Raw genomic sequence first — 26,286 nt, forward strand, 5'->3', positions numbered from 1 at the left:
ATCACAGGTTTAGGCTGCTGCTGGCTGTCAGTCTCCCAGCTACCTGCAGCATGTCCTACACCAACCTCAGACGTTCCAGGAGTCTGAACCACAATAACAAGCTAGAACAAACTTCCAAACACAGGGAAAGCCACTTGGCAACAATGTGCAGCTCAAATGCACTGAAAACACAGTCAGAAAAGGCCTTGCTGCTTCAGTCAGTAGACAGACAGACTTCTTGAAGCTCTTTCAGTGTGGTACTAGCATGGCAAGAGTGTGATGCTGAGAAGCAGGACAAGCATGCACTGTGCTACTAGGTACAAAAGAGTGAAGGTGCTCAACACCTCAACACATGTAACGTGCTTCTGGATGAAGTGGTGTAGAGGGACAGACTAAACCTGCACCCAAAAACATCTATTTCTAAAGATACATCCATCAGACCAGCAAGAGCTTTACAACAGGGCTACAGCCTTCAGTTCCTCCTAGCTCAGAGAAAGTCGTAACGCTGTTCCTGTACTTCACTCCTAGGACAAACCTTTGGAGATGATTATCCATCCATACTCACCAGATTCATCTTCCTCTTCCTCTTCTTCCTCTTCTGGTTGAGCAACAGGAGCTTCAACAGCTTCCCCTCCCTCCTCTCCTTCACCATCCTGAAAGATTTCTTCAGCAATGGCTTCCTTCTCGTGTTCTTCCTTTCCATAGTCTTCCTCTTCATCATCCTCATCGTCGGACATTTTTCGCACACGCCTGAATTTTTGCTGCAAGGAAAAACACTCATCAGCACCCCAAAATTCCTGGCACCTGAGCTCTGCGTGGTCTCTGCCAGGCCAGAACTGCACTTCCTCTACAGGCACCTGAGAGAGAGCAGGACAGAGCCCAGCCTTGCTCCTTGGGCACATGACACAATAACTGCCTGGTGAGGACTGTGTCGTGTCACCGGTGTGCTGTCACCACCGGTCTTAGCCTGGCATGATGTGTCTCTAGCACATGTGGAAGGAGCTTGAGAGCCCATAACAACTTGTACTGACTTCACAAGTCATGAGTCACGAGTGGCGTCCCCCAGGGCTCAGTCCTGGGTCCAGTTCTGTTCAACACCTTTATCACTGGCCTGGATGAAGGGATTGAAGCTCCCTCAGTCAGTTTGCAGATGATACTAAACTAGGAGGAAATGTTGATCTGCCTGAGGGTAGGGAGGCTCTTCAGAGGGATCTGAACAGACTGGACTGATGGGCTGAGACCAACGGGATGAGGTTTAACAAGGCCAAGTGCAGAGTGCTGCACATGGGACAGAACAACCCCATGCAGTGCTACAGGCTGGGGGAGACTGGCTGGAGAGCTGTCAGGCAGAGAAGGACCTGGGGGTGTTGGGTGACTGCAGGCTGAATATGAGCCAGCAGTGTGCCCAGGTGGCCAGAAAGGCCGATGGCATCTTGGCTTGTGTCAAAAATAGTGTGGCCAGTAGGTCTAGAGAGGTAATTGTGCCCCTGTACTCAGCATTGGTGAGGATGCACCTCGAGTACCGTGTGCAGTTCTGGGCTCCCCACCATCAGAAGGACATTGAGGTCCTTGAGCAAGTGCAGAGAAGGGCAACCAGGCTGGGGAAGGGGCTGGAGGGCAAATCCTGTGAGGAACGGCTGAGGGAGCTGGGGGTGTTCAGCCTGGAGAAGAGGAGGCTGAGGGGAGACCTTATCACCACCTACAACTACCTGAAGGGAGGGTGTAGAGAGGTGGGCGATGGTCTCTTCAGCCAGGGGACAGGAGATGGGACAAGGGGCAATGGCATGAAGCTGTGCCAGGGCAGGGACAGATTGGATATTAGAAAAAAATTTGTTACTGAAAGAGTTGTCAGGGCTGGAACAGGCTGCCCAGGGAGGGGGCTGAGTAACCTTCCCTGGGTGTGTTCAAAAAAAGGGTAGATGAGGTACTTAGGGATCTGGTTTAGCTTAGGATGGGAATGGTTGGACTTGATGACCTTCAAAGGTGTCTTCCAACCTTGTGATTCTGTGACTTTGAGGTCGGCACCATGCAGGAGAAAGCATCTGTAAGATGGAGTCCTCTGAGACCATCTTGCAGAGGTGGGGAGTACAGCAATGTCAGGAACGAGCAGGAAGTGGTTGGCAAACTCTAGGAGCCACTTCCCAGCTGCCTGGGCAGGGAGAAGCCCTGCTTTCCTGGAGCACTCAGCTCTCCCTTCACAAGAGGAGAGGAAGAGCCAGGAAGCACCACTCCCTCAGCCCAGGCAGCAGCCCACCCTCCCTTGTGCAGAGACACACCGTTAGCAGCAGTGTGGGAACACAACTCACTCTTTTGACTTTAACACCCAAGTTCTCTTCAATGAGGTCAAAATCATCATCCTCCAGGCGGTCATCAAAAGCTAAGAGAAGAAAGCAGAGATGAGTTACCCTCTCCCCTCACTAATCTGGGAATGGAAGGGTGTAACTGTGTAACCTCCCCCTGCAGACAGCTGGGGCAGAGGGCCAGCTCTGGAGGGCAGTGTGAGAGCATCATCTGCAGGCTGCTACGAACCATCGTCATAAAACTCACTGCGCTTTCTCTTTTTGTGGCCAACATTGTCCTCAGAGTCTCCAGAGTCACTGGCTTCTTCCTCCTCTTCCTCTTCCTCATCATCATCATCATTAATGAAGCCTTTCAGGTTCCCCTGCTCATCTTGATCATCAAGGTTCTCCTCCTCCTCTTCCTCATCTAGTGGAGAGCAGCGAGTGTTAAGACAAGTATTTGTTGGCTGAGTGTTGAGAGTCTCTCTTGGCTCTGTGCAGACAGCACCTCCCCTCCCACTGTGCACACAGAGAGCCTGAACTGAGCACTTTTACTGACACAGAACCCAGGCAGCAGCTTGTGCTACAGCCCCACTTCTTGTCTCACGGTCGCTGCAGGGAGAACAGGTGGAACGGTCACACAGAGAATCCCTCTCCTTGTACTGTTTACTATCAAGCTGTGCAACTGCAAGTCTCACAGGGGTGAAGCCCTGTATTTTCTATTGCCAAATATAAAAACCACCTCAGCACTTTGAGGAAGGGAAACACTTCAACAGCTGACTCTATTGACTACAGATGGCCATGCTATTATAGCAGTTATTGCCCCATCTGCAGAGTCATGAGACGTAAAACAGAGCAGCAAGGCACACAGACAATTCAGCAGACTCAGAAGAGCCAGGCAGACTCACCATCCTCATCTTCCTCTACAAACTTCTTGGTTACTCTGGGCACAACCTCCCCATCCTGGTTGTACTCCTCCTCTGACTCCTCTGCTTCACTTTCGACGAAGTCAGACATGGCTGCGGCGCCTCACACACAGCTCCACAGGCACTGGGGAAAGAGGAGGCATCCATCACATCAGCAGAGAGAGAGAAACACTCACACTTCCCCCTCTGCTGGAGAGAAGACAGCTAAGGCAAGAGGGTTTTGAATCACCCATCAAGGCCTCAGATTACCCAGTGTCCACCTTGCCTGGACATCTCAGTCACCACAGATTAGCCAGCAGCCAAGTGATGCTGCCTCCTGTCAGCCCACGTCTCAGCAAGCAGGACAGGCCCTGTCACAGCTGCATTTGTTCCACAGCCAAGCTCCCAGCTGTAGCTGAATGGTGCAGGCAGCCAAAGCCCTTCATCCCATCCACACCCTCCCATGCAGCCCAGAGAGCAGCCCCACACCATCACCAGCGCTGCACTGCGTTAGGCACACCGTCCTACCAATTAGGATCTTAACATGATTAATTCCCACTCAAGTTAATGGAGGCCAGGGGCCTTTGTCCAGAGGCTAGGAAGTAACAAGTAACTACAAAACCAGGGTGTTTCCTACATCCAGAACCTTCTGTTTGATGTGTTTCCCCAACTGGGGTTTCTGGAAGCCGTATAAACCACGTTTGGCACAAAGGGAACCGCGCGTCCAAAGACGTGGCTCAAGTTCTTTCTCTCTGGGCCTTTTACTTCTTGTGGTTTCAAACCTTGCTGTCAGTTTTTAGATTTTCAAAGGATTTTCTTTTTTTTAATTAATTCCTTTTTGCATAGATCAAAACAACAGAAGTTTCCAAAAGCCAACTGTAACGAAAGCCAAATCAATTCCTCAGATGGCTGCGAAGATGAAAAAGCCAGCCCAGGAGGAGCACCAGCCTTTGGGAAGGTACAAAAAGGAGCTCAGAGGAGGTGTCAGATCTAAAGCCAAAACCTCCATGTTAAATTACATCTGATGCAATTTAGCATTGAAAAAAGAAAAAAAAAAGGTGGAGGGGAGAATATATTATGGTGAGAAATTAATTCCATGTGCCAGGGAATGATACCTAAACAGAATGGCCCCATAATAATTTCCCCACTGCAAACAGACTGCTGAAGGGAATCAGTCCCACACAGGGGAAGCTGAGCAAGGGTTTGCCATGACACTTCACCTTGTTCTACCCCAAGGTCCACTCATCTGGCACACCAGCACAAAGAGAGAACCAGGGGCTTCTCAGGTTTATAAATAAATCAACAAACACACACAAGACTTTAAATATTCTCCAAGCTCATTCTTAAAATACTAATTGCTCTGAAGGAACGTGCTGGACAGATCTCATTAAAGAAAACCCACAACAGAGACAAGGGAAAGACCTCTGCCAGATTTCAGACACAAGCAGATAGCAGCTCACACTCCTTGGCTGCAGATTACGTGGCTGTGGCCAACATGTGTCTGGGATGCTCCAGACAGACTGAAACTGCAGCAGACCAAGGCTACTGCTCTGCACCAAGACAGGACACCGCTGCTCCAGCTTGGTGCATGGGCACAGGGTGACTCCCATCCTTGGGAGGACACCACAGAAGTCACACATATGGATTTAAGCATCCCTCTCTGAAATAGCTCTTCAGATGGTGGTACAGATGCTGGTTAAATATGTGTTCCTGAAGCAAATGCCACCGATGAATCGTGTAACTACACAGAGTAACTGTTACGTTTACCAGCCTGTGCAGGAATGTGTCAGCTCCACATTTCCTCACCATGTTTTCCACATGTATTAACATACAGAAAGCTGCAGGCTGGGAGCCTTTCCTAGAGCACCCACACTTCTAATAACCTCGTTTATCCCTTGCCCATACTCAGCACAGAAACCTACCAAGACAGCGAGCCCCTCGCCACAGCACCACACACAGTTTTACTCTTCTCTGCCAGTCAAAGTGTTCCAGTCACAATTCCAACTTCCTTCCTCATCGCCTCTTACACCATTTCCCAGCAAGTTCAGTTCACATCCAACCAAATTTGCCTGGACACAGGGAACAGCCATGACTTAAGAAACCCATCTCAGTGAGTGAGCCAGCTGAGCAGGTTCCACACAAGGCAACCGCCCACCAAACCGGGTGCTTTCAGCTCCAGTGAAATCCACCTCAGGACAGCAGGGATATCACTTAACCCTGGCAAACAGAAGCCAGGGGAGCTATTACCACAGAGCTGCTGAATCAGACAATGGACTGAGGGTGCATCTCCCATCCTCTGCTCCAGAGGAACAAACAGGCAGAGGGGCAGAGCTCCGACCAGCACGGCTGCCCGGCGGGACCCCCCGAGCAGTCGGTCCCACAGGGAAAGCCCTGCTCTAGCAGCACAGCTTGTCTGGTTTGGGTCAGGTTTGGAGATGCCAGACTGAGGATGATGGGCCATTCCTGCTGTATCATGCTATGGGCCTTTCTTCAGAGCAGCACAGCAGTGTCCCTGCTCCTGCAGCACGCTCCCAGGAGAGGACCAGAGAGTGCTGTAGCACAGGAACAAGTACCAAACAGCACTAGAACACCAAAAATGCAAGGAGACCAACCCTAATCCCACACACTCACCTGTGCACAAGCACACAGGCTCCTGGGGGTGTTATGTACATACAGCTTCACCCCAAAGGTATCATACAGCCACCAAACACTGACAGAGAAGGACAAGGGCGCTGCAGAGCGCAGCACTGCGACGGCAGCACATGAGGGAAGCAACGGGTGCCTTCAGTCCGAGCCAGGCACCTCAAGCACAGCCTCTCTCACCAGGCAGCAGCACCAGAGCAGCTCAGGACTGAGCCATTACACACCCTCTGCTTTCAATCTAGGGCTGCACGCACTTTGCTCAGCTCAAGGGCACAATGGCAATTGTCCAGAGTCCACAGCTCCTTTTAACTGGGATGACCCCGAGCAGAGAGCTCTCTTCTGTCAATACTGAGACTGGAGACCTCTGGGCAGCTTGGCAGGACTGGGCTGGCTGCTGGCTGCAGGTGCTGTGGGCTCCCTCCCTGGTTAGGTGAGGCAGTGCCTTGCAGAGTTAAAGAGCTCTGCTTTGTGACAGACCTGGGAATTAGGGAAACCAGATGGTCAAATACCTGCTAAAAAGCCTTGGGACTGCAAAACATGGCAGTGCTGGAGGCACTCTGTACATCACACAAATGGCAACTCGTTAGGCTTAGAAATGGGAACAGGTAGTGAGTACCTGCAAAATATCAGGGTGCAGGGGAAAACTCCTGCACCTTGCTAATTACAGTGGCATTCTGGCAAGGCAGGGACACAACCATGTGCTGGATGGCATCAGCAGTGCCACATGGGAGGTTCACAGCCTGAGCAGGGTGACGGGTATCAGAAGCATCTCATGCTCTCCCAGCTCAGGGATGACAACTAAGGCACGAGACCTCAGTGATGCTCTCAGAATAAGGAGTGTCCTCCCAGTGAGACGTTTACTATTCACCAATCAACATGAGGATATCAGCAGCAATGCCCAAACCAGCAAAAGTAAGTGTTACTCCAGGCATTACTGCAGCATGGGTGCTGGAGAGAAGCAAGTCCTAACTTCTCCCCATCCTTCATGGGAGAAACTACACCAAGGCCCTGACCCATGCTAATACTCATTTTGTGGGGGGATGTTTTGGGGGAGAGATGATTTGGACAGGGATTGTTTTAGCCTCTGACATTTTGTGGTTCAACTCACAGTCCACTTAAGATGATGTAAGTCCACAGACCCACATGGCCAAAGCCACTGCTGAAGGGTTTCGTTCAGTTCTCGTCTACACTTCAAAGAGGAAAGTTAAATTGCAGGGGATTCAGAAAGCTCTGTGAGAACAAGAAGGCTGGGAAACTCGACTCAATTAAAATGTAGAGCCTAAGAAAGCCTGGTCTATTCACTTTGTCAGTTAGATGTTCATAGAAATTAATTTTACTACAGCCAAAGTACGTCCACAGGAGTAAAAGGCTGTGACAATAAATGGCTTGTTACAAAAAACCCAAACAAACTGCAAAGGTGATACTGCTGTTCCCCCCTAATGCTGTCCTGATGAAAGCAATTTTGATTTCCTTATTAAAAAAAAAAAAAAAGCCATGATTGAGCTGGGATGTGTGGATTTAAGACTGTGTGGATTTAAGACAAATCACTAAGCAATGATCTCCACGCTGCACCCCACCACAGAATTCAGACAAAACCCTATTGGCTTCTTTGAATTTGAAGCTTATGAGCCTGACAAAAACATCCTGGCAAAGCCCCACAACCAAATACCCTCAACAGGCACCTCACTGGAGCTGAGCCCTCCCTCAGAGCCACTCCTTGGTAGGGGCAGGGAGCTCCACAGGGCCAACCTCCCAAAGTTTTGCATTCAGCTTTTACAGCTGTTTTACCAATTCCTCAAGCCAGGAACTAAACCAGACATTCCCACCCTCCTCAGGGGTAGGTGTGCAAAGGAGCACAGGGGCAAAAGGACAGGGAAAGTCCTCACAGCCAGCAACTGCAGCTCAGGAACTCCCCATACCCCCTTCGTTAGGTTTCATGCTCCCCCTTGGTCCCACCGCCCCCGACACTGTCAGGCAGTGGAACACCCTGCAGCAGAGTGCCACAGCTTAACCAGCACTTCCCCTTGTTTATTTTAGACCTGCTGCATCACAACTTCCTGTAAGAAACAGAAAATTGACGTTCCCTCCTCCTTTTCTTTGACCCACCTATGACTTCATCTTCACCTGCACCACATCTCCTGTCAGCAAGCTTTTCCCCCTCAGGTGAGCAAAGGAACCTGCTTTTCAGCACTGCTCCTGCCCCTGCCTTTTCCAGTGCTGCCCTCCCTTTGGAGATGGGCTAAGCAGCACTGCCAGCAGTAGCCAGGGCACAAGCTGCCAAGGATTCATGCAGCAGGGTAACGCTGTGTTTCTGCTTTGTTTGCTGCTCCTTTAAAGCCATCCCAAAAAATCTCCTTTCCAGGCTACAGCAGGGTGTCCAAGTGATGTCTGGAAGGAAACAATTGCTGAGACACCAACGGCTCTTTCCTGAATAGTAAAAGCTGAAGTGGAGTCAATTGCTGTGGTGTTTGTTATCACACCCCAGTCACTACACCAGCACTGGGGCACAGCCTGGATTAGCTGTCCTAAAGAATTCCAGGTTAAACATTCCTTCTCCATACCATCCCATTCAGGAAAAGGAGGAGAAGAGAGGACTGAAACGGCACAACCACCCTCATTCCTCTGTGAGCACCCACTATTCATCCCTCCCTTATCTTTGCTGCCCTCCACCCAGTTCTTAACTCCCAAAAGGCTCTTCCCAGGCTGCTGCCCCTTGGTTTTTCACAGAGGAGCCTGTTAGGACTTTGCAAGGCTCCGGGCATTGCACCTGCCGAGTGGGAGGGATGGGGGGGGGGGGGGGGGGGGGGGGGATGGATGCGGACAACCAATATGCCTGAGGAACAAAGGTCAGACCCTTTCCAGCCCCCTCCAAAACAGCCGCCCGCCGCTCCCCGTGCCCATCACCTCGCAGCCCCCCCGCTCTTCCCAGCGTGTCAGTGCTGTGCCGCAGCCCCCGCGCCCGCCGCGGTCCCTGCCGCGGGGAAGCCGGGCTGCTCCGGCCGGCGGAGGGGCTCCGGTGCTCTCCCTCTCCCCGGCCGCGGCCCCTATGCCCACCGCCCAGCCTTGAACCCTGCGGCTACCGCCCGCCCCAGCCCGGCCCGGCCCGGGTCCCCTCGCTGCGGCACGGCCGCCAACCTGGATCCCCGCCCCAGGAGGCTCCTGCTGCCGCCGGGCCCCACCCGCGGCCGCCAAACCGGGCGCGGAGGGGACGCCGCCTCTATATATCCCACCCACACGCCCCAACCGGGAACCGCGGCCCAGCCCGACGACGACCGCCGGGACGTCCCTGCCGCCCTTACCGGGCTCCCGGCCCGCCGGAGCCGCCCAGGAGGCCTCGTCGCCGCTCCGGGCCCCCGTGCGAACCCGCCGTTCCCCTGGCAACGACTCCCCTACACCCGCCCGTTCCAGGGCGCTGCGCACCTTGCCGATCCCCCCCCCCTCTTCCCCCGTCGCCGCTGCTCGGCCCCGCTCGGCCCGTTGCGGCCCCCGGCCCGGCTCGGCCTTACCCGAGGCACCGAGGGAAAATGGAGGCCTCCGCGGCGGCGGCGGCGAGCGAGGGGGGGCGGAGCAGGCGAGCGGCGACCTCCTGGCGGGCGGAGCGGCGCCGCTTCCGCTTCCGGCGGCGGCGGTGGGATGAGGGTGGCGGCGGGGCGGCGGCGGGGGATGCCGCCGGTCCTGGTGCCGTTGCTCGTGGTGGCGCTGGGCGCGGCGGTGCGCGGCGGCGCTGGGCCCGTCACCTGCGGCTCGGTGGTGAAGCTGCTCAACGTGCGGCACAACGTCCGCCTGCACTCGCACGACGTGCGCTACGGCTCCGGTACCGGGACTCCCCCGCATCCCCTGCCCGCCCCTGGTACCGGCACCCGTGTCGGGCCTGAACCGCGGTTTTCCTTCCCTCCCCCCCCTTCCCTGCGCAGGTAGCGGGCAGCAGTCGGTGACCGGGGTGTCGGCGGCGGATGACGGGAACAGCTACTGGCGGGTGCGGGGCCGCACGGCCGCCGTCTGCGAGCGGGGCACGCCGGTGCGGTGCGGGCAGGCCATCCGCCTCACCCACCTGGGCACCGGCCGCAACCTCCACAGCCACCGCTTCACCTCCCCGCTCTCCGGGAACCAGGTACCTGCTGGGCGCAGCTGGGGGACACACACACCCCACCACCCCTCCCCGACCGAGCGGGGATCCCACCCCACCGCCCGCTTCACCCGGGGCCAGCCCAGGTCCCCGTGTCCCTACCACGTTCCCTGGTCCCGACCAGGTGCCCCTGTCCCCACCAATCCCACCCTGCTCCCCAGTTCAAACTGGGACTCCCTAAGTCACCCCCACCAGCCCCATCTCGTTCCCCCAGTCCCCACTGGGCTCTCCCTGTCCCGACCAGCTCCCCCTTCCCCCCAGCGCCCCAGTCCCATCCAGACCCCACAACAGAACCCTCAACCCAACAACATCCCCCCCACCGCTCCCTCTGCTCCCCATGAGCCCAGCTCAGCCCCCTCCAGCCACCCCCTTCACGCCAGCCCCCAGACGAGCTCTCTTACCCCCCCGCAGGAGGTGAGTGCGTTTGGGGAGGCCGGTGAGGGCGACTACCTGGACGACTGGACAGTGGTGTGCAGTGGGACCTACTGGGCGCGGGACGGTGAGGTCCGCTTCCAGCACGCCTCGACCGACGTCTTCCTCTCCGTGACGGGGGAGCAGTACGGGCGGCCCATCCATGGGCAGAAGGAGGTGCACGGCATGGCTGCCTCCAGCCAGAATAACTACTGGAAGGTGATGGAGGGCATCTTCATGCAGCCCAGCGAGGTCTTCAAGGCGGAGCAGTACCACGCTGAGTTGTGAGGGAGGAAGGACAGACTGCTGCCGAGCCTCTGGGCGCTGCCCTGTGGTGTTGGGGGCCGCTCGAGGCAGAGGATGGCTCTGTCCCCACCTGGGTCTCACACACACCAGGACACAGGGTCTCAAATCCAACATGAAACGGGTCACAATGTTCTTAATCCACTTTGGAGTGGATTCCGCTGTCCCAAATCCCAACGTCTAGACCTGACCTAAAGCAGAGCCCAACATCTGGAACGTAACAGGCCCCCACATCCTAAATCCATCTGACACCAGATCCTGATGTCCGGACCTGACCTAAAGCAGACCCCAACATCCCAAATCCAGCACAAAGCTGAGCCCAGTGCCCAGACCCAACACAAAGCCCAGCCTAACACCTAGACCTGACCCAAAGAAGCTGAGCCCAACATCCAGAGCAGATTCCTGAACCGCCCCTCCCTTCCTCCCCTCGCAGCTCCCTCCTCTGTCCACCCCCAGCCCAGGACCCCCAAGGACTGCTGTCCCCTCGGGGAGCCCTGCCATCACCCCCCCCTCCCCCCGCTGTACCCCAACCGCTCCCGGTGCCCGGCGGGGGCCTGGGCCCTATAAAAGAGCTCAATCCTCCCTTTGTCGTGTGTGGCTGTTTGTGCTGGGGGTCGGGAGGAGTATTGGGGGTGGGGGTGCCTCCGGTGCCGGCCCCGGCGGGGCGCTGCGGCTGCCGCTCACTCCGGGAAAGCGCCGCTCGGCCCCGCCGGGCTCGCCCCGCCTCTCCCCTCCCAGCGGCCACTCCGGGTGCGCGGGCGGTCGGCCCCACGGACGGCGGCGGTACCGGGGCAGGGGCGGGGAGGGAGGAGGGGAGGGGAGGGGGGGGACACGGACGGACACGCACCCCCCTTCCCCCGGGCCCGGGGGCAGTCATGCCGCCGCCGCCGCTGCTCCCCGCCGTCCTGCTCGGCCTCGTCGTCGTGGCGCTGCTCGCCGGGCTGCTGGCGCGGTCAGGACCGGGGAAGGCGGGGCGGGGAGGGGGGGGGAAGGCGGATACGGGGGTTCGGGAGGGGTGACGGGGCTAAGGGGGTGCGCAGGGGTCTGGGGAGGGGGGGTGACAGGGGTCCGCAGGGATTTGTAGCGGGTGTCACGGGCTGGGGGGGCGGGGGGGGCCCGCGAAGGACAAACGGGGGGACACGGGGCTGGCTGGGGGGTGTCGGGGGTTTTGGGGGTCCGCGGGGGCTTTTGGGGGGTGATGGGGCTGGTTGGGGTGGAGGGAAGGGGGGCTACCAGGGGTGTGGGGGGACCCGTGGGGCTGGGGATGAGGTGTCGGGGGGGATTGAGGGGGACAAAGAGGGCTCGGGGGGTGTCCGGAGTGTGAGGTGGCTCAGAGGGCTGTGGGAGAGGTGTCGGGATGGCAGGGGAGCCTGTGGGATTTTTGGGGGTCCTAGGACTGTGGGGAGTGGTGTGTAGGGCATGGGGGTGGGGGTCTGGGAGGGCATCAGGGGCTTGGGTGCTTACAGGGGTCTGGGGGAGCCTAGGGAGGGGAGGACGGGGGGTCTGGGGGTCAATGGGGGCCCAGAGGGCTGGGGTGACACTGCAGGGGCTCTGCCCCAGTTCAGGGCATTCATGGTGAGAGGGCTTTGCCCAGGGAGCCCCAGTCCAGCTGTGGGTGCTGGAGCTGGTGCTTGAAGGGCAAAGAGGGTGCTCAGCCCCCAGCCCCCGCAGCGGGGCTGACCCTGGCTGCCCACCCGTCCCCGCAGGTGGCTGGTGTGTCGCCTGGCTGTCACCTGGTGCCGGCAGAAGCTTCGTGCAGAGCTGAAGATCGGCTCCTTCGGCTTCTTCTGGGCTCAGAACATCAGCCTCAAGTTCCAGCAGGAGCAGCAGACTGTGGTGGGTACCTGGGTGAGGGGCGGTCACAGGCAGATGAGAGCAGGCAGGACACTGCAGTCACTTCCAGCCAGGCATCAAGTCCCCTGCAGCCAGGCTCCTGTTGTGTAGCCAGGCCCTTTCTCCCGTGGCCAAACGTGGGGTTTTGGCATGCTCCCCAGTTCTCCCTGCGTGATGCCAGGCACTGGGAGCAAAATAGGAACGTCAGGGTGACGTCAGGCAGAATCAAGTTGGTTTTTTTTTCTCTGACCTACCTGTGTGTCCTTGCAGGAGATCGACAACATCTGGATCTCCAGTAAACTGAGCCGGGAGCTGCCGTACGTACCCCCAGCCTGGCTCCCTTTGGGGAGTCTGCCTCACCCCTGGCCCTGACAGCTGCGGTTCTGCTGCCTTTACACCCTTCTGCAGTCCCCATTTCCCATGGTCTGCTCTGGGTGGGACTGAAGCACCCTTCTTCTGGGCAGCAGCATCTTGCATGTGTCCTTGTGCTGGTCCCTTCTTCTGGGCAGCAGCATCTTGCACGTGTCCTTGTGCTGGTCCCTTCTTCTGGGCAGCAGCATCTTGCATGTGTCCTTGTGCTGGTCCCTTCTTCTGGGCAGCAGCATCTTGCATGTGTCCTTGTGCTGGTCCCTTCTTCTGGGCAGCAGCATCTTGCACGTGTCCTTGTCCTGGTCCTGCGCATCCCTGGGGCGTGGGGGGCATCCCTGGTGATGGGGCTGGGTGTAATATGTACAAGCTCTACTCAGAGTTGCCTGTGCTGCTCTTCATCAGGCGCTACTTTGAGCTATGTTTTGGGGAGGTGCGAATCCGTACGGATCTCCAGAAGGGCCCAGGGTTCCAGCCATCTGTCCCGAAGGCTCCCAGAGAGGCCGATGGAAACGAAAGCAGAGCAGACCTGACTCTTAAACCCTCCCTGCTGAGGCTCCTTAGCCAGGTGAGACAGCGGCTCGGTGAGAAGCTGCTGTGGGCCGCACCGCTGTCAGGCCTCCCTTACAATACCACCTTCCCCCCAGCTCTTTTCCATCCACATGGACTCCATCAATGTCATCGTTCTGCATGTGGCCACCTCAGAGTCCCTCTGGCACATCCAGGCCAGCAAGACCCGTCTCCTCCTGAACGGCGATGGGAAGAGGTAACGCTGCCCTCGCATCCTGCTCTGCTCCCAGCCCCGCTCTGGGTCCCAGGGGGCAGGGGAAGTTCCTCAGACCCAACCAAACCTCCATCTCACCTCACTCTGTCCCACTCAGCAGCATCCCATGTCACCTGTGATGTGAGACATTAATGTTCTCCAAGGCTGGCCCACTCCCTTTGCGTGCTCTCCGAATTACGAGCTGCTGCTCTCTGTGTGGAGTTAGGGGACGCTCTCCTTTTGGGAGGACTTGGAGCAGGGGCTTGGGGTCCTAGTGTCCTACAGAAAAGGGAGGGTAGGCACTTGGTTCAGAGCCAGAAGGGCCTGCAGCCTCTGTCTGTCCTCTGCTCTCCCCAGCCTGACCTGTGAGGTGAGCCTGACCAAGGTGAGCAGCAAAGTGCTCCGGAGCAGCCAGCTGGTGAGTGCTGGGGAAAGGAGAAGTTCAACACTTGAGACCTGGGCACCGGCTCGCTGGGACACCCCAGGGAGCTGTTCCAGCCCATCGCTGAGGCTGGGCGATGCTGCCAGGCTCTGGGCTCCATGCAGAGCCCGCAGCATCCGCTGGCAGGGCAAGGGGGTGACTCCCTGCGCGCGTCTCCGTGCAGGATGACACGTGCCTGGCGGAGCTGGCCCTGGCGCTCTCCCTGTCGCTGGAGATCAGCAGCGCGCGGCGATTGACGGACGTCCGGCTGCGTGTCCAGACGCTGCAGGCAGAGCTGCACGAAGGGCTTTTCTGCAGCCCCTTGCTGCACCGTGTCACTGCCAGGGCACAGCGCAGCACCGCAGGGGAACAGCCTGGCGCAGGTCAGGGGGTGGGGACAGGGATATGGACAAGCTCTGGCAGTCCCCATGCTTGCACTGCAGATGGATAGTTCAGCTGTGCCATCACTGCCATCCGCTGCAGGGAGAGGGGGGTCTGGGCAAGAGCCTTCTCATGACTATGTGTCTCCTTCTCCAGGCCCAGGGGAGCCCCTGGAGTCCCTGTCCCTGCTGAGCAGGGACACGCTGCAGCTCATTCCCAGGCGGGTGGAGGTGAAGTTGGAGAACACTAGTGTGGTGCTGTCTATGAACAGTCAGAAGAGGTAAGGAAAGAGGGGGAGGCTTCCCTAGCCCCCGATCAGTGCTGGGCACAGAGACCTGGGGACAGGACTGAGCTTGGCCTGGAGAAGGAGGAAGGCATGTGAGCTCCTTCTCCAGTAGGACAGCGTGATGGGATCCTCTGCTGATGGGATGAGAGTGCTGGGTTGCAGCTGGGCGCTGGCTGAAGCTTTTGTGCCAGCCGGCCAGGCTCCAGAGACAGGGAGGTGGAGGACATGAGGTGAAGCACATGACGGTGCAGTTCCCTTCTGGCAGTGACTCCCTGTGTCTCACAGGCACCTCACCTGGAGCCTGAAGCTGCTGCAGTTTCTGTATCGGCGCGAGGAGGAGCAGATCCCACTGCGCAACTTCACACCCACCTCAGACCTGGACCAAATGAGTGTAGACCTCCAGCTGGAGGGCAAGTACCCAGGAGGGTGCCCACGGGACAGGGGTGCCATCGCTGCCCTCCGCCACCCCTCACTTCTCCTCCTCTCTCTCTCTGTCCCCAGACGGCCTTCTCCTGTCGCAGAGCCGCCAGCGCATCGTGTGCCTCAACGTCCTGAAGACCAGCGTGCAGGTGAGCGAGCTCTGGGCACGCTCCTGTCCCCTGAGGGTGTTGGTTTGGCTCCTGGCACGAGCTTTTTTGCCACCCTGCCTTCTCCCTGCTCTAGGTCACAGCCATTGACCTCTCGGCTGCTGTGCTGCTCAACACCTGCATCATCCACTACCGCCACCAAGAGTTTTCACACTGGCTGGGCCTGCTGGCACAGGAATTTGGGTGCCGGGCAGTGCCTCTCCCCAGCCAAGGGCGCAAGGGAAGGTAAACTCGGCCTCCGTGTAGCTGCCGGCATCACAGCTCCTTCCCTGGTGCCTGCCACGCTCTGGCAGGGTGCCTGGGCACCCAGCATCTTCTCTGCCTCGTGCACAGCCCGTGGGATGGGGAGGCTGGTATGGAGGGTGGTAGGTGGTTGGGGTGGGGGCTGCTGCAGAGTAGGCATCCCTCTGGGCCCGCTCCCTGCCAGGCTCTGTGGCACACAGCACCCCTCTAACAGCCTGTCCCTGCTTGTCCTGTGCAGGAGCTACCCCCAGATCATAGCACCCATCATCCTGTGTGCCTCCCTGTCCAATGTCAATGTGTCTGTGCAGCTGGGGGACACGCCACCCTTCGCCTTGGGCTTCAACTCCATCTCTGCAGGTACGGGGTGGCCGCTGGGCTCTTCCTGGGGTTCAGTGGCTCTGGCAGAGCGTCACCAGGATACCCAGCATCCTGTGCCTGGGTTGCCACTCTTCGGGGACAGTGAGCAGGCAGCAGGGAGCCCTGCCCTGCTCTCAGCCCCTCCTCTCTGCCCACAGACTACCAGCACCTGCGGCCGCAGAGCGTGCACCAGCGAGCGGTGCTGGCCGTGGACCACCTCTGCTGGCGCGTGGGCAACGACTCGCACATCCAGCGTGCCCCACATCCCCCCAACATGCACGTGTGGGGAGAAGCCCTCATCCTCGATTCCTTCAACCTGCAGGTAAGCAGTGAGCTGGGAGGGGAGCATGCAGGTGGGTGGGGGTCTCCTGGGGGGGAGCTACCTGTCTGCAGCCCTTTGTGGGTGGCACAGGGTGGCGTGAGGACATCCTGCAGCCTGAGAGCGATCGTTCTCTTGGTTCTACAGGGCAGCTACAACCAGCCCCTGGGCATGTCCAGTGCCCAGTCGGACACACTCTTCTTAGACTGCACCATCCGGGGGTTGCAAGTAGAGTCGTCGGACACCTGCACCGAGTGCCTGGCCAGGGTCCTGCCCCTGTTCTGCCCTCGGCCCAGCGGAGCTGAGCTTGCTGAAAAGCCACCCTCTGCCTCAAGCGAGCCCTGGGGGCTGCTCTGGAAGGTGGATCTGAAGGTGGAGGATGTGAACCTTTTCACGCTCTCAGCCCTGGTGGGTAAGTACCATCCAGGCTGATGGCAGATGGCTGTCCTGGAGCTGCGAACAGAGGAACCTGGAGTGTTGTCACCTGCTTCCTCCGTGCCCCTAGTGCTGACGTGCTGTCTCTCTAGGTGCCCTGGAGCTGCGGCTGGACACGCTGACTGTCCTGGGGAGTGCCGAGAGCTGCACGGTCAGTGTCCAGGGCATGGTGCTGGCCTTGGTGAAGAGCATCACAGAGAAGATGCAGCCGTGTTGCAAAGCTCCCGCCATCCCCAACCCAATGGCCAACCTCTCCATGCTCTCTGTCACCTACCACAGCAGCATCCGCTCCTTGGAGGTTGGTGTGAGCCTCAGGGCTCTGTTTTATCCCATACTGGTGGGACTGGGGTGGATGAGGCCAGGGGAGGATCGGTTGGCACCAGAAGGTGCTGAAGAGGAGACAGGGGCTGTGCTGTGCTGGCCCCAGCAATGACTCAGTGCCTGCTTGCTCTCTCCGCTCTAGGTGCAGTGTGGCGAGGGGCTGGCGGTGCTGTGGAGCCCACCCGACCACATGCACTTGTACCATCACACCCTGGCCACCCTCCAGTGCCATGAAACCTTGCAGAGTGCCCTGGGCCGCAGGACACCTCACTCCCAGCCCCCAGAGAGCCCAACATCCCTCCCTGCCACCCCTACTGAGACGACAGGGTCCGTCCAGCCAGATGGGTCCCCCCCCAAAAGACTCCTGTCCCTGTCACTGGAGCTGAGCTCTGCCAAGCTCACAGCCTTTGTCTCCGAAGCCAACTACATTAGCCTGGCTGCTGAAAGGACCTCGGTGAGCTGGCACGGTGGTGCCCTGCACGGCTACTGTCCCGAGCTGGCTGCTGGCTTTGACGGGCACAGCATCTTCAGCTTCAAGGAGGTGGAGGTGAAGCTGCTGCCAGAGCTGGAGGAGGTCATCTTGCACCGCTGCGCCTTCCCCACCTTGCGCACCCTCCGCAACCGCGCCTGGGCTTTCTCCTTTGCCAGCGTGACCATCGAGTTCCCCTACCAGTATGACTTCTCCCGCACGCTGGATGCTGCTGTGGGGGTGCAGAAGTGGTTGAAAGGTCTGCACCGGCGTGGGCACCCTGCCAGCACGGCGCTGCCCCCCGACCTCCTCCTCAAAGTGACGCACTTCTCCTGGGTCTTCCTGGATGATGTCTTTGAGGTCAAGTTACGAGACAACTACGAGCTGATGAAGGATGAGAGCAAGGAGAGCGCCAAGCGGTTGCAGCTGCTGGATGCCAAGGTGGCCGCGCTACGCAAGCAGCACGGCGAGCTGCTGCCTGCCCGCAAGATCGAGGAGCTTTATGCCTCACTGGAGAAGAAGAACATCGAGATCTACATCCAGCGCTCGCGGCGCCTCTACTCAAACACGCCCATGCGGAGGGCACTCCTCACCTGGACCCTGGCCCACCTGGAGCTGGTGGCCATGGCTGATGAGTCCTTCCACGGCGTGGAGCGTGTGTTGGAGCAGATGAGAGACCTGGATGATGTCAGCCCGTTCCCCCCTGAGGGTCTGGAGATGGTCACCCAGTGGTGCCGCATGATGAAGGGCAGAGTTGGCAGCTTCTTTGGTGAGTTGCTGCCCAGGAGGGTGCCCTTGGAGAAGAGCATGATGGCCGCATGGCCTGGGCTCCCAGGACAGGGACCTGCTGGCACCACGTGATACGTAACCAAGCAGGGGAAAATGATTTTTGGAGTGGGAAGGGAGCAGAGATGTGGCGGGACAGGAGCTCCTGTCACTGCCCAGAATGGGGGACCGGGGCAGCATTCCTTTGCTGCCCCATCTCTCAGCCCTTCCTCCGCCCCACAGTGCGGATCCGCGACTACCCTCGGTACCTCTTTGAGATCCGGAACTGGCAGCTCTCGGGCCGGCTGATCGGAGCGGAGCAGTGCGGCCAGGCTTGCTCCCGGCGCCGCCAGGTCCTGAAGCTGGGGCTGCCCTGGGGGGACGCGACGGTGGAGAGGAACATGCCACCCTTGAAGTTCTACCATGACTTCCACTGTAAGAGCTGGAGGGGTAGGGATGGGAGGGGGGGTGTGCTCTGTGCTGGAGCTGGGGGATGGGGCTGCATGGGACATGCAAAGGGCTAAGCCAAGCTGTGTCCCCAGCGGAGATCTCACAGTACACCATCGTGTGGGGGCCCTGCTGGGACCCAGCCTGGACTCTGATCGGCCAGTGCGTAGATCTCCTCACCAAGCCCTCAGAGGACCCCAGCGCCCCATTGCCCTGGTGGGATAAGAGTCGCCTTCTCTTCCATGGGGATTGGCACATGGATATTGAACAGGCCAACCTGCACCAGCTGGCCACTGAGGTGGGTGCTGCCAGGGTAGGGAGTGGAGCACAGTGTGGGGCCGGCTCACACCTGCCTCTCCTCACCCTTGTTCTTGCAGGACCCCTACAACACCACAGAGAACATGCATTGGGAGTGGAACCACCTCTCCTTCCACTGGAAGCCCGGGCAGTTCATCTTCAAGGGCAACTTGGACATCAATGTCCGGACAGCGTCCAAGTGAGCGTGGGCCTGGGAGCTCCAGGTCTGCCTGTGGTGCTGGGGCAGGGGGGTAACCAGGGTCTCTTTCCCCATCTAGGTATGATGACTGCTGCTTCCTGCACCTGCCTGACCTGTGCATGACGCTGGACCTGCAGTGGTTGTGCCATGGGAACCCCCACGACCACCATGGCGTGGTGCTGCGCTCCCCCGAGTTCCTGCCCGAGGTGCCGGTGGGGCAGCAGTACGATTCCTACCGTGCCTTCCGCTCCGAGAACCTCAACCTCTCCATCCGGATGGACCTGACGCGGCCCAGTGAGGGTGGGTGACAGCACCCTGAGGATCCCTGGGGGTCTGGGGAGGATGTTGCAGGGCGTGCTGGTTTTAGTGGTCTGTATCAGTGCTGGGCTGGGTGCTGGGGTGTCCCTGCCCTGCAGTGCTGGCTGACAGCAGGTGTATCCTCAGAGCACTCCCAGCCCCGGATCCTGCTGTACAGCAGCACCCTCCGCTGGATGCAGAACTTCTGGGCCACGTGGACCAGCGTGACGCGTCCCATCTGCCGCGGGAAGCTATTCAACAACATGAAACCCAGCAAGAAGAAGCTGGGGCAGCATTACAAGCAGCTGTCGTACACCGCGCTCTTCCCCCGGCTGCAGGCAAGTCCTTGGGGATGGGGGGTTCTGCTGTTCTCTCCCTGTTCTGCCTGTGCTGGGAGCTCTCAGCCCATCCTGTCTGTTCTCTCGCAGGTGCATTACTGGGCCTCCTTCGCCCAGCAGCGGGGCATCCAGGTGGAGTGCTGCCAGGGGCACATCTTCACTCGTGGTACCCAGCGGCTCATCCCACAAGGTGAGCAAGGGACCGTGTGGGCAAGCGCTTCCCGGCAGGGCAGGGCCCTGGCTGACCCCTCTCCCCATCCCTTAGCTGGGACGGTGATGCGACGCCTCATTTCGGAGTGGAGCATCACGCAGATGGTGAGCGACCTGAGCCAGGTCACCGTGCACCTCATGGCCTCCACTTGTGATGAAAACGCTGACCACCGGCTCGACACCCTGGTGAAGAAAACCCATCTGCTGAGCCTGTCCTCCCTCACCTACCAGCGGCACAGCAACCGCACGGCTGAGGAGGTACCGCCGCAAACACGGGACGCGGCTGGTGTAACCCAGCCGTGCTGACCTCCTGTCATCCTGTGGGACAGGGTGACCTAGGTCTTTGGGTGCAAAGGGGGAAAGATTTGGCTGCAGAGGAGACAGACCTGCAGGCCTGTGATCTCCTGGGCCTTGTTCAGCCACAGCATCCCTCATGTGGGACCCTGCTGAGGGCTCTGGGATGGTCCTCTGGGCTCTCAGGGGGGGTGCTCACAGGGCTCCCAGCCCCTGTGTGTGATGTACAGGGGCCGGGGGTGGCTTTGCCACTCTGAGGCTCTGACCATCCTTGCCCAGGAGCTGCACCTGCGGGATGGGGACGATGGTTTCCACACACACCAGCTGCACTTGGTGGACCTGCGGGCCTCCTGGACCACCACCAACCGGGACATCGCCTTCGGCCTCTATGATGGCTACAAGAAAGCGGCTGTGCTCAAGCGCAACCTGTCCACTGAGGCCTTGAAGGGGCTGAAGATCGACACGCAGCTGCAAGCCAAGAAGCTGAAGCGGGGGTCGCTCTCTGCTCACTCCGTCCCTGCCAGAGTCACCGCTCCTATCACCAGTGGCCGTCCTGAGAGAGCCTCCTCAGGGGGTGAGCACGGCAGGGATTGGCAGCAAGGGGGAACCCACACCCAGCAATGTGCACCCTAGCCCCAAGCCATGCCTGCTTTCATCCAGCTGCCCCCCCCCCAACCCCTGCAGCTTGGCACTGACCCTTTCTCCTTCCCCAGGAGCCTACATGCTGCAGAAGCTCATTGAGGAGACAGACAAGTTCGTAGTCTTCACGGAGGAGGAGTCGGGGGCTAGCGAGCAGCTGTGCGGCATTGCCGCCTGCCAAACCGACGACATCTACAACCGCAATTGCCTCATCGAGCTGGTCAACTGCCAGGTACCTGCCTGATGGTTGGCCTGCCCACCCCATGCTTTCCAGGGCCTTGCTGTGAGAGGGCCTAGAATGTCTCATCCTACCCCGGGGGTCTCTCCCCTCGCAGATGGTGCTGCGTGGCGCGGAGACTGAGGGCTGTGTGATTGTGTCCGCGGCCAAGGCCCAGCTGCTGCAGTGCCAGCACCACCCCGCCTGGTATGGGGACACGCTGAAGCAGAAGACGTCCTGGACCTGCTTGCTGGATGGTATGCAGTACTTTGCCACAACAGAGAGCAGCCCCACGGAGAGGGAGCATGGGCAGCTCTGGCTGGAGGTGAGCAGCTGGCAGGGGGTGGGCAGGTCTGCCGGTGTCCTGGACAGGGACAGTGGGGACAGCCAGCGGTTCCTCCTTGTGTCCCCAGGTGAAAAATATCGAGGAGCATCGTCAGCGGAGCTTGGACTCGGTGCAGGAGCTGATGGAGAGTGGGCAGGCGGTGGGGGGCATGGTCAGCACCACCACAGGTACTGGCCATAGAGCTGCCTGCCCTGCCTACCCCAGCATGTGACCCTGAGGGTGATGAAGCCAGGAGCACCTGGCCTGTCCCTGGATGGCTCCAGGAGCTGGCTGATGCTCCATGCTGGGAGGTCCCCAACATGCTAGGATGCAGTGCTCTGACCGTGGTTTTCCTGCCTGTCCCCAGACTGGAACCAGCCCTCAGAAGCCCAGCAGACCCAGCAAGTGCAGAGGATCATCTCTCGCTGCAGCTGCCGCATGTACTATATCAGCTATAGCCATGACATCGACCCTGAGCTGGCCACGCAGATAAAGCCCCCTGAGACTCCAGCCAACCAGGAGAAGGAGGATCTGCTGAAGAAGCAGGAGGGTGGGTACATCCAGACACCATGTCTCAGGGAGGCAGGACGCTGGCCTCACCCACAGCTGACTGTTGCGCCTGGGGGATGGTCTGTCTTGGCCCTGCTGAGGTCAGAGGGGGTCCCCAGCCATGTGGCAGCACACCAGATGATGCTGGACACACTGTGCTTGCTGGAGCTGGTGTAACCACCTTGGCTTCTTCCCCATCCCCTCCATCTGTAGCTGGTCTCCATGTACATCCTCTGTCTGGCTGTGCTGAGGCCCCAGCGTGTCCTCCCTGTGTCCCTGCAGGAGCTGTGGATACGTTCACCCTGATCCACCATGACCTGGAGATCTCCACCAACCCTGCGCAGTACGCCATGATCCTCGACATAGTCAACAACCTGCTGCTGCACGTGGAGCCCAAGCGCAAGGTACTCGCAAGGCTTCAGGCCCCCGTCTCGCTCGCTGCACCCAGGGCAACCCCAACCTTCCTCTGTCCCCATGTCCAGGAGCACAGCGAGAAGAAACAACGGGTGCGCTTCCAGCTGGAAATCTCCAGCAACCCTGAGGAGCAGCGCAGCAGTATCCTACACCTGCAAGAGGCCGTGAGGCAGCACGTTGCCCAGATCCGGCTGCTGGAGAAGCAGATGTACTCCAACGTGAAGGTGAGCCTGCATCCTTGCTGTCCTGGCTCTTTGGGGTCCCTGCTCTGAGGCAGAGGGTCCTGAGGGTTGTTTCTCCTTCAGTCCCTGCAGGATGACAGCAAAAACGAGAGCTTGCTCGACCTCAACCACAGGCTGCAGCAGCAGCTGAGCCAGGAGAAAGCTGACCTGCAGCTGGAGAGCGAGGAGCTGAACATACTGATCAGGTAGGGCCCATTCCTGGCTTCCCTGGCATTGCCTCCCCCTTACTCTGGGGCTTCCACATCCCAGCGCTCCCCCTTTCCGCTGCAGGTGCTTCAAGGACTTCCAGCTGCAGCGAGCCAACAAGATGGAGCTGCGGAAGCAGCCGGAGGACGTGAGCGTGGCACGGCGGACTGAGTTCTACTTTGCCCAGGCACGCTGGCGCCTGACTGAGGAGGACGGGCAGCTGGGTATAGCCGAGCTGGAGCTCCAGCGCTTCCTCTACAGCAAGGTACGGAGCTGGCCTGTGGCACCCGCAGCCCCTGAGCCGGGGCGCAGGCCCTGCGGCCCTCACGTGGCCCCTGAGCCGGGGCACAGGCCCTGCGGCTCTCATGTGGCCCCTGAGCCGGGGCGCAGGCCCTGCGGCCCTCACGTGGCCCCTGAGCCGGGGCACAGGCCCTGCGGCTCTCATGTGGCCCCTGAGCTGGGGCACAGGCCCTGCGGCTCTCATGTGGCCCCTGAGCTGGGACACAGGCCCTGTGGTTCTCATGGCCCCTGAGCCGGGGCGCAGGCCCTGCAGCTCTCATGGCCCCTGAGCCGGGGCGCAGGCCCTGCGGCTCTCATGGCCCCTAAGCCAGGGCACAGGCCCTGCAGCTCTCGTGGCCCCTGAGCTGGGACACAGGCCCTGTGGTTCTCATGGCCCCTGAGCTGGGGCACAGGCCCTGTGGTTCTCATGGCCTCTGAGCCGGGGCGCGGGCCCTGCAGCCCTCATGTGGCCCCTGAGCTGGGGCACAGGCCCTGTGGTTCTCATGGCCCCTGAGCTGGGGCGCAGGCCCTGTGGTTCTCATGGCCCCTGAGCCAGGGCACGGGCCCTGCAGCCCTCATGTGGCCCCTGAGCCGGGGTGCAGGCCCTGCGGCTCTGATGGGTCTCTGTGCGCAGGTCAACAAGTCTGATGACACAGCCGAGCATCTGCTGGAGCTGGGCTGGGTGACGATGAACAACCTCCTGCCCAACGCTGTGTACAAGGCAAGCGGCACCCTGGGGACCTACGGGTGGCCTGGCCAGGGTGGCCTGTCCTCACCCTGGCCGCCCGTCCTCTTCCCTGCAGGTGGTGCTGCGGCCCCAGAGCTCCTGCCAGTCCGGCCGGCAGCTGGCACTGAGGATCTTCAGCAAGGTCCGGCCGCCCGTGGGAGGCATCTCCATCAAGGAACACTTCGAGGTGCTGGGCCAGGAGGTGGCAGGGTCCCCGCGGGGTGTGGGCAGCTTGTGCCCGGCTCTGACATGTGCCTCTGTCCCTGCAGGTGAATGTCGTACCCCTCACCATCCAGCTCACCCACCAGTTCTTCCACAGGATGATGGGTTTCTTCTTTCCCGGCCGCAACATGGAAGAGGAGGAGGTGGGGGATGAGGAAGACAAGTCCAAGCTGGTGACGACAGGTGAGGGGTCCATGGTCACCCCTCACTCCCTGGCACTCAAGTGATGTTCTTGAGCAGCTCTGGCTGCGTGTCCAGGATGTATTGGTGGGTGGTCACTCATGGAGGGGTTTGTGGTCTCCCCGGTGGTCAGGGAGATGTTGGGCAGAGTGGTGAAGCCGGGAGGGGTCTGGGTCACAGCTAACCCCCAGCCAGGCACCGGCACCAGCCCCTGCCTCCCACCCTGTTGTCCCAGGGATCCCCGTGGTGAAGCCACGGCAGCTCATCGTGGCTGATGACTCGCTGGGCCCAGGGAAGGGAGTCACTCAGGGACTGAACCGGACGTCGGGGGTCAGAAGATCATTCCGAAAAGCACCTGAGGTACCTGCTGCTGCCTTGCGGGGGGAAGGTGGGAGAGCCCTGCTGTGGAGCCAGCCTGTTTTCCCTCAGCTGCAGGGCTGGGCAGCCCTGTCCTCCCCTGCTTGCCTGTCTCTTCTCCTGCTCCCTCCCACTGTGAGGGTTTGCAACCTTTACAACCAAGCACCCACACACCCTGCAGCATTTCCTTTCCCTAACACCATACCAGAGCAGCTCTCACCTCTCCCCGGTGAAGCAATACCATGGCCTAGTGCCCAGCTGTCCCTTCCCTGCTGGTTCCTGGCTCTGTCCCCTCTCCTTCCCTTCTGCTCATGGCTCTGTCCCCAGCATCCTGTGGATGACATCGACAAGATGAAGGAGCGTGCGGCCATGAACAACTCCTTCATCTACATCAAGATCCCGCAGGTGCCGCTCTGTGTCAGCTACAAGGTGCGGGGCCAGCGTGCTGGGGAGGGGGCACAGCCTGGCTGGCTGGGGGTGACCCGGGGCATTGTCACACGCTGCCTGTCACCCAGGGCGAGAAGAACAGCGTGGACTGGGGTGACCTGAACCTGGTGCTGCCGTGCCTGGAGTACCACAACAACACATGGACGTGGCTGGACTTCGCCATGGCAGTGAAGAGGGACAGCCGCAAGGCCTTGGTGGCACAGGTGGGACCTCAGCCCGCAGTGGCTCCTTCCCCCTCACAGGGAGAGTGCTGGAGCTGGATGTAACCCCAGAGCAGGCAGCAGCCAGGCTGGCTCGGCAGCTCAGGCTCTCACCCGCACCGAGGAGTGGGTGCAGTTGTGGGGTGCTGAGCACCCTCATTTCCTGGGCAGGTGATCAAGGAGAAGCTACGCCTGAAGCCGGCGGCTGGCGCGGAGGCCCGGGGGAAGCTGGAAAACAAATCGGACGGGACCATCCAGCAGCAGGAGGAAGACGAGAAGGCACGTCTGCTCATCGGGCTGAGCGTGGGCGAGAAGAACCCCAGCAAGAAGTCGATCTTTGGCAGGCGCAAATGACGGCAGCACCCGGCAGGCCGGGAAGGGACTGGGGTGCCCCATGCTCCCCACTGCCCAAGGGCACCCCGATGGTGGGGAGGGTGGGGGGGTCACGCTGCGCAGCGCAGTGATGCCCGAGGTGGGGGTTAGCCATGCACAGACCCTCGCCAGCCCTGTCGCTGCGGGGCGGGGGTGCAGCAGTACAGGGGTGTGGGGTTCAGCGTGCTCTGGGGCCACTATGTGGGGCGCAGCCCTCTGTGCCAAGGGCTCCTGTGAGCATCTCCCTCTCCCTGCTGTGTGGGTGCTGGGCCCGGCCCTGGGGCCTGGTGAAGCAGCAGGATCGCTCCAGGCTGGGAGAAAGGGGAAGGGGACAGAGTTTCAATAAAGAGTTTTTAATTTGGAACAGCCTTGCTCAGCTGGGTCTGGCCCTCATCCCCCTGTTTGTGCTGGATCAGCGCTATCCCCCCTCTCTGCTCAGCAGCACACACACCCCCCCTCCTTCCCTGGGGATACGCGGTTTGGGGGTGCGGTGTCTGCCATCACCTCAGGCTCAGTCCTCACCCCTCTCCTGTGCCCATCGGTGCCCAGGGCTGTACTGGGGCTTGGGGGGGCTGTGGGTACCCCACCGGCTACCCCAGGGCTTGGGAGGTGGGGGGCTGCAGCAAAATGGGTGCAGGGAGAGTATGTGTGGTTGA

The 26,286-nt window shown here is 59.8% G+C and overlaps 3 protein-coding genes across 3 annotated transcripts in view; 2 read left to right on the plus strand and 1 right to left on the minus strand.

The window, feature by feature from the left end:
• The window catches only part of SUPT6H (SPT6 homolog, histone chaperone and transcription elongation factor), a 30,436-nt gene extending 21,287 nt beyond the window's left edge, over positions 1–9,149 (minus strand). The window contains exons 1-5 of the mRNA XM_084272800.1: positions 9,106–9,149; positions 3,167–3,308; positions 2,527–2,685; positions 2,286–2,356; positions 545–740 (exon numbers count right to left, since the gene is read on the minus strand). Of these exons, the coding sequence (XP_084128926.1) occupies positions 545–740; positions 2,286–2,356; positions 2,527–2,685; positions 3,167–3,275 (535 nt within the window). The 5' untranslated portion in view covers positions 3,276–3,308; positions 9,106–9,149. The remainder of the gene's footprint in view (positions 1–544; positions 741–2,285; positions 2,357–2,526; positions 2,686–3,166; positions 3,309–9,105) is intronic.
• Positions 9,150–9,330: 181 nt separating this feature from the next.
• Positions 9,331–11,228, plus strand: SDF2 (stromal cell derived factor 2; the record flags this gene model as incomplete). The annotated part of the gene is given in 4 exon segments (XM_084273261.1): positions 9,331–9,405; positions 9,407–9,620; positions 9,721–9,917; positions 10,344–11,228. Coding segments are annotated over 4 exon segments (774 nt in total). The 3' UTR covers positions 10,632–11,228.
• A 293-nt stretch (positions 11,229–11,521) lies between these two features.
• BLTP2 (bridge-like lipid transfer protein family member 2) lies at positions 11,522–25,996 on the plus strand (the record flags this gene model as incomplete). The annotated part of the gene is made up of 39 exons (XM_084273098.1): positions 11,522–11,598; positions 12,353–12,482; positions 12,750–12,796; positions 13,251–13,413; positions 13,493–13,611; positions 13,966–14,026; positions 14,214–14,412; positions 14,567–14,690; positions 14,982–15,106; positions 15,198–15,265; positions 15,360–15,508; positions 15,765–15,883; positions 16,042–16,205; positions 16,350–16,614; positions 16,730–16,941; positions 17,107–18,196; positions 18,436–18,627; positions 18,735–18,937; positions 19,017–19,135; positions 19,215–19,435; positions 19,580–19,770; positions 19,861–19,960; positions 20,036–20,238; positions 20,554–20,848; positions 20,988–21,145; positions 21,249–21,455; positions 21,544–21,643; positions 21,823–22,005; positions 22,287–22,408; positions 22,487–22,642; positions 22,724–22,845; positions 22,931–23,111; positions 23,760–23,846; positions 23,929–24,039; positions 24,122–24,257; positions 24,490–24,614; positions 24,939–25,040; positions 25,127–25,261; positions 25,430–25,996. 39 exons carry the CDS (start codon positions 11,522–11,524, stop codon positions 25,610–25,612), a joined length of 6,744 nt encoding a protein of 2,247 aa, XP_084129224.1. The 3' UTR covers positions 25,613–25,996.
• Positions 25,997–26,286: the final 290 nt, after the last annotated feature.

This window comes from Gallinula chloropus, assembly GCF_964237585.1.
Source record: "Gallinula chloropus genome assembly, chromosome: 19".
Classification (NCBI taxonomy): Eukaryota; Metazoa; Chordata; class Aves; order Gruiformes; family Rallidae; genus Gallinula; species Gallinula chloropus.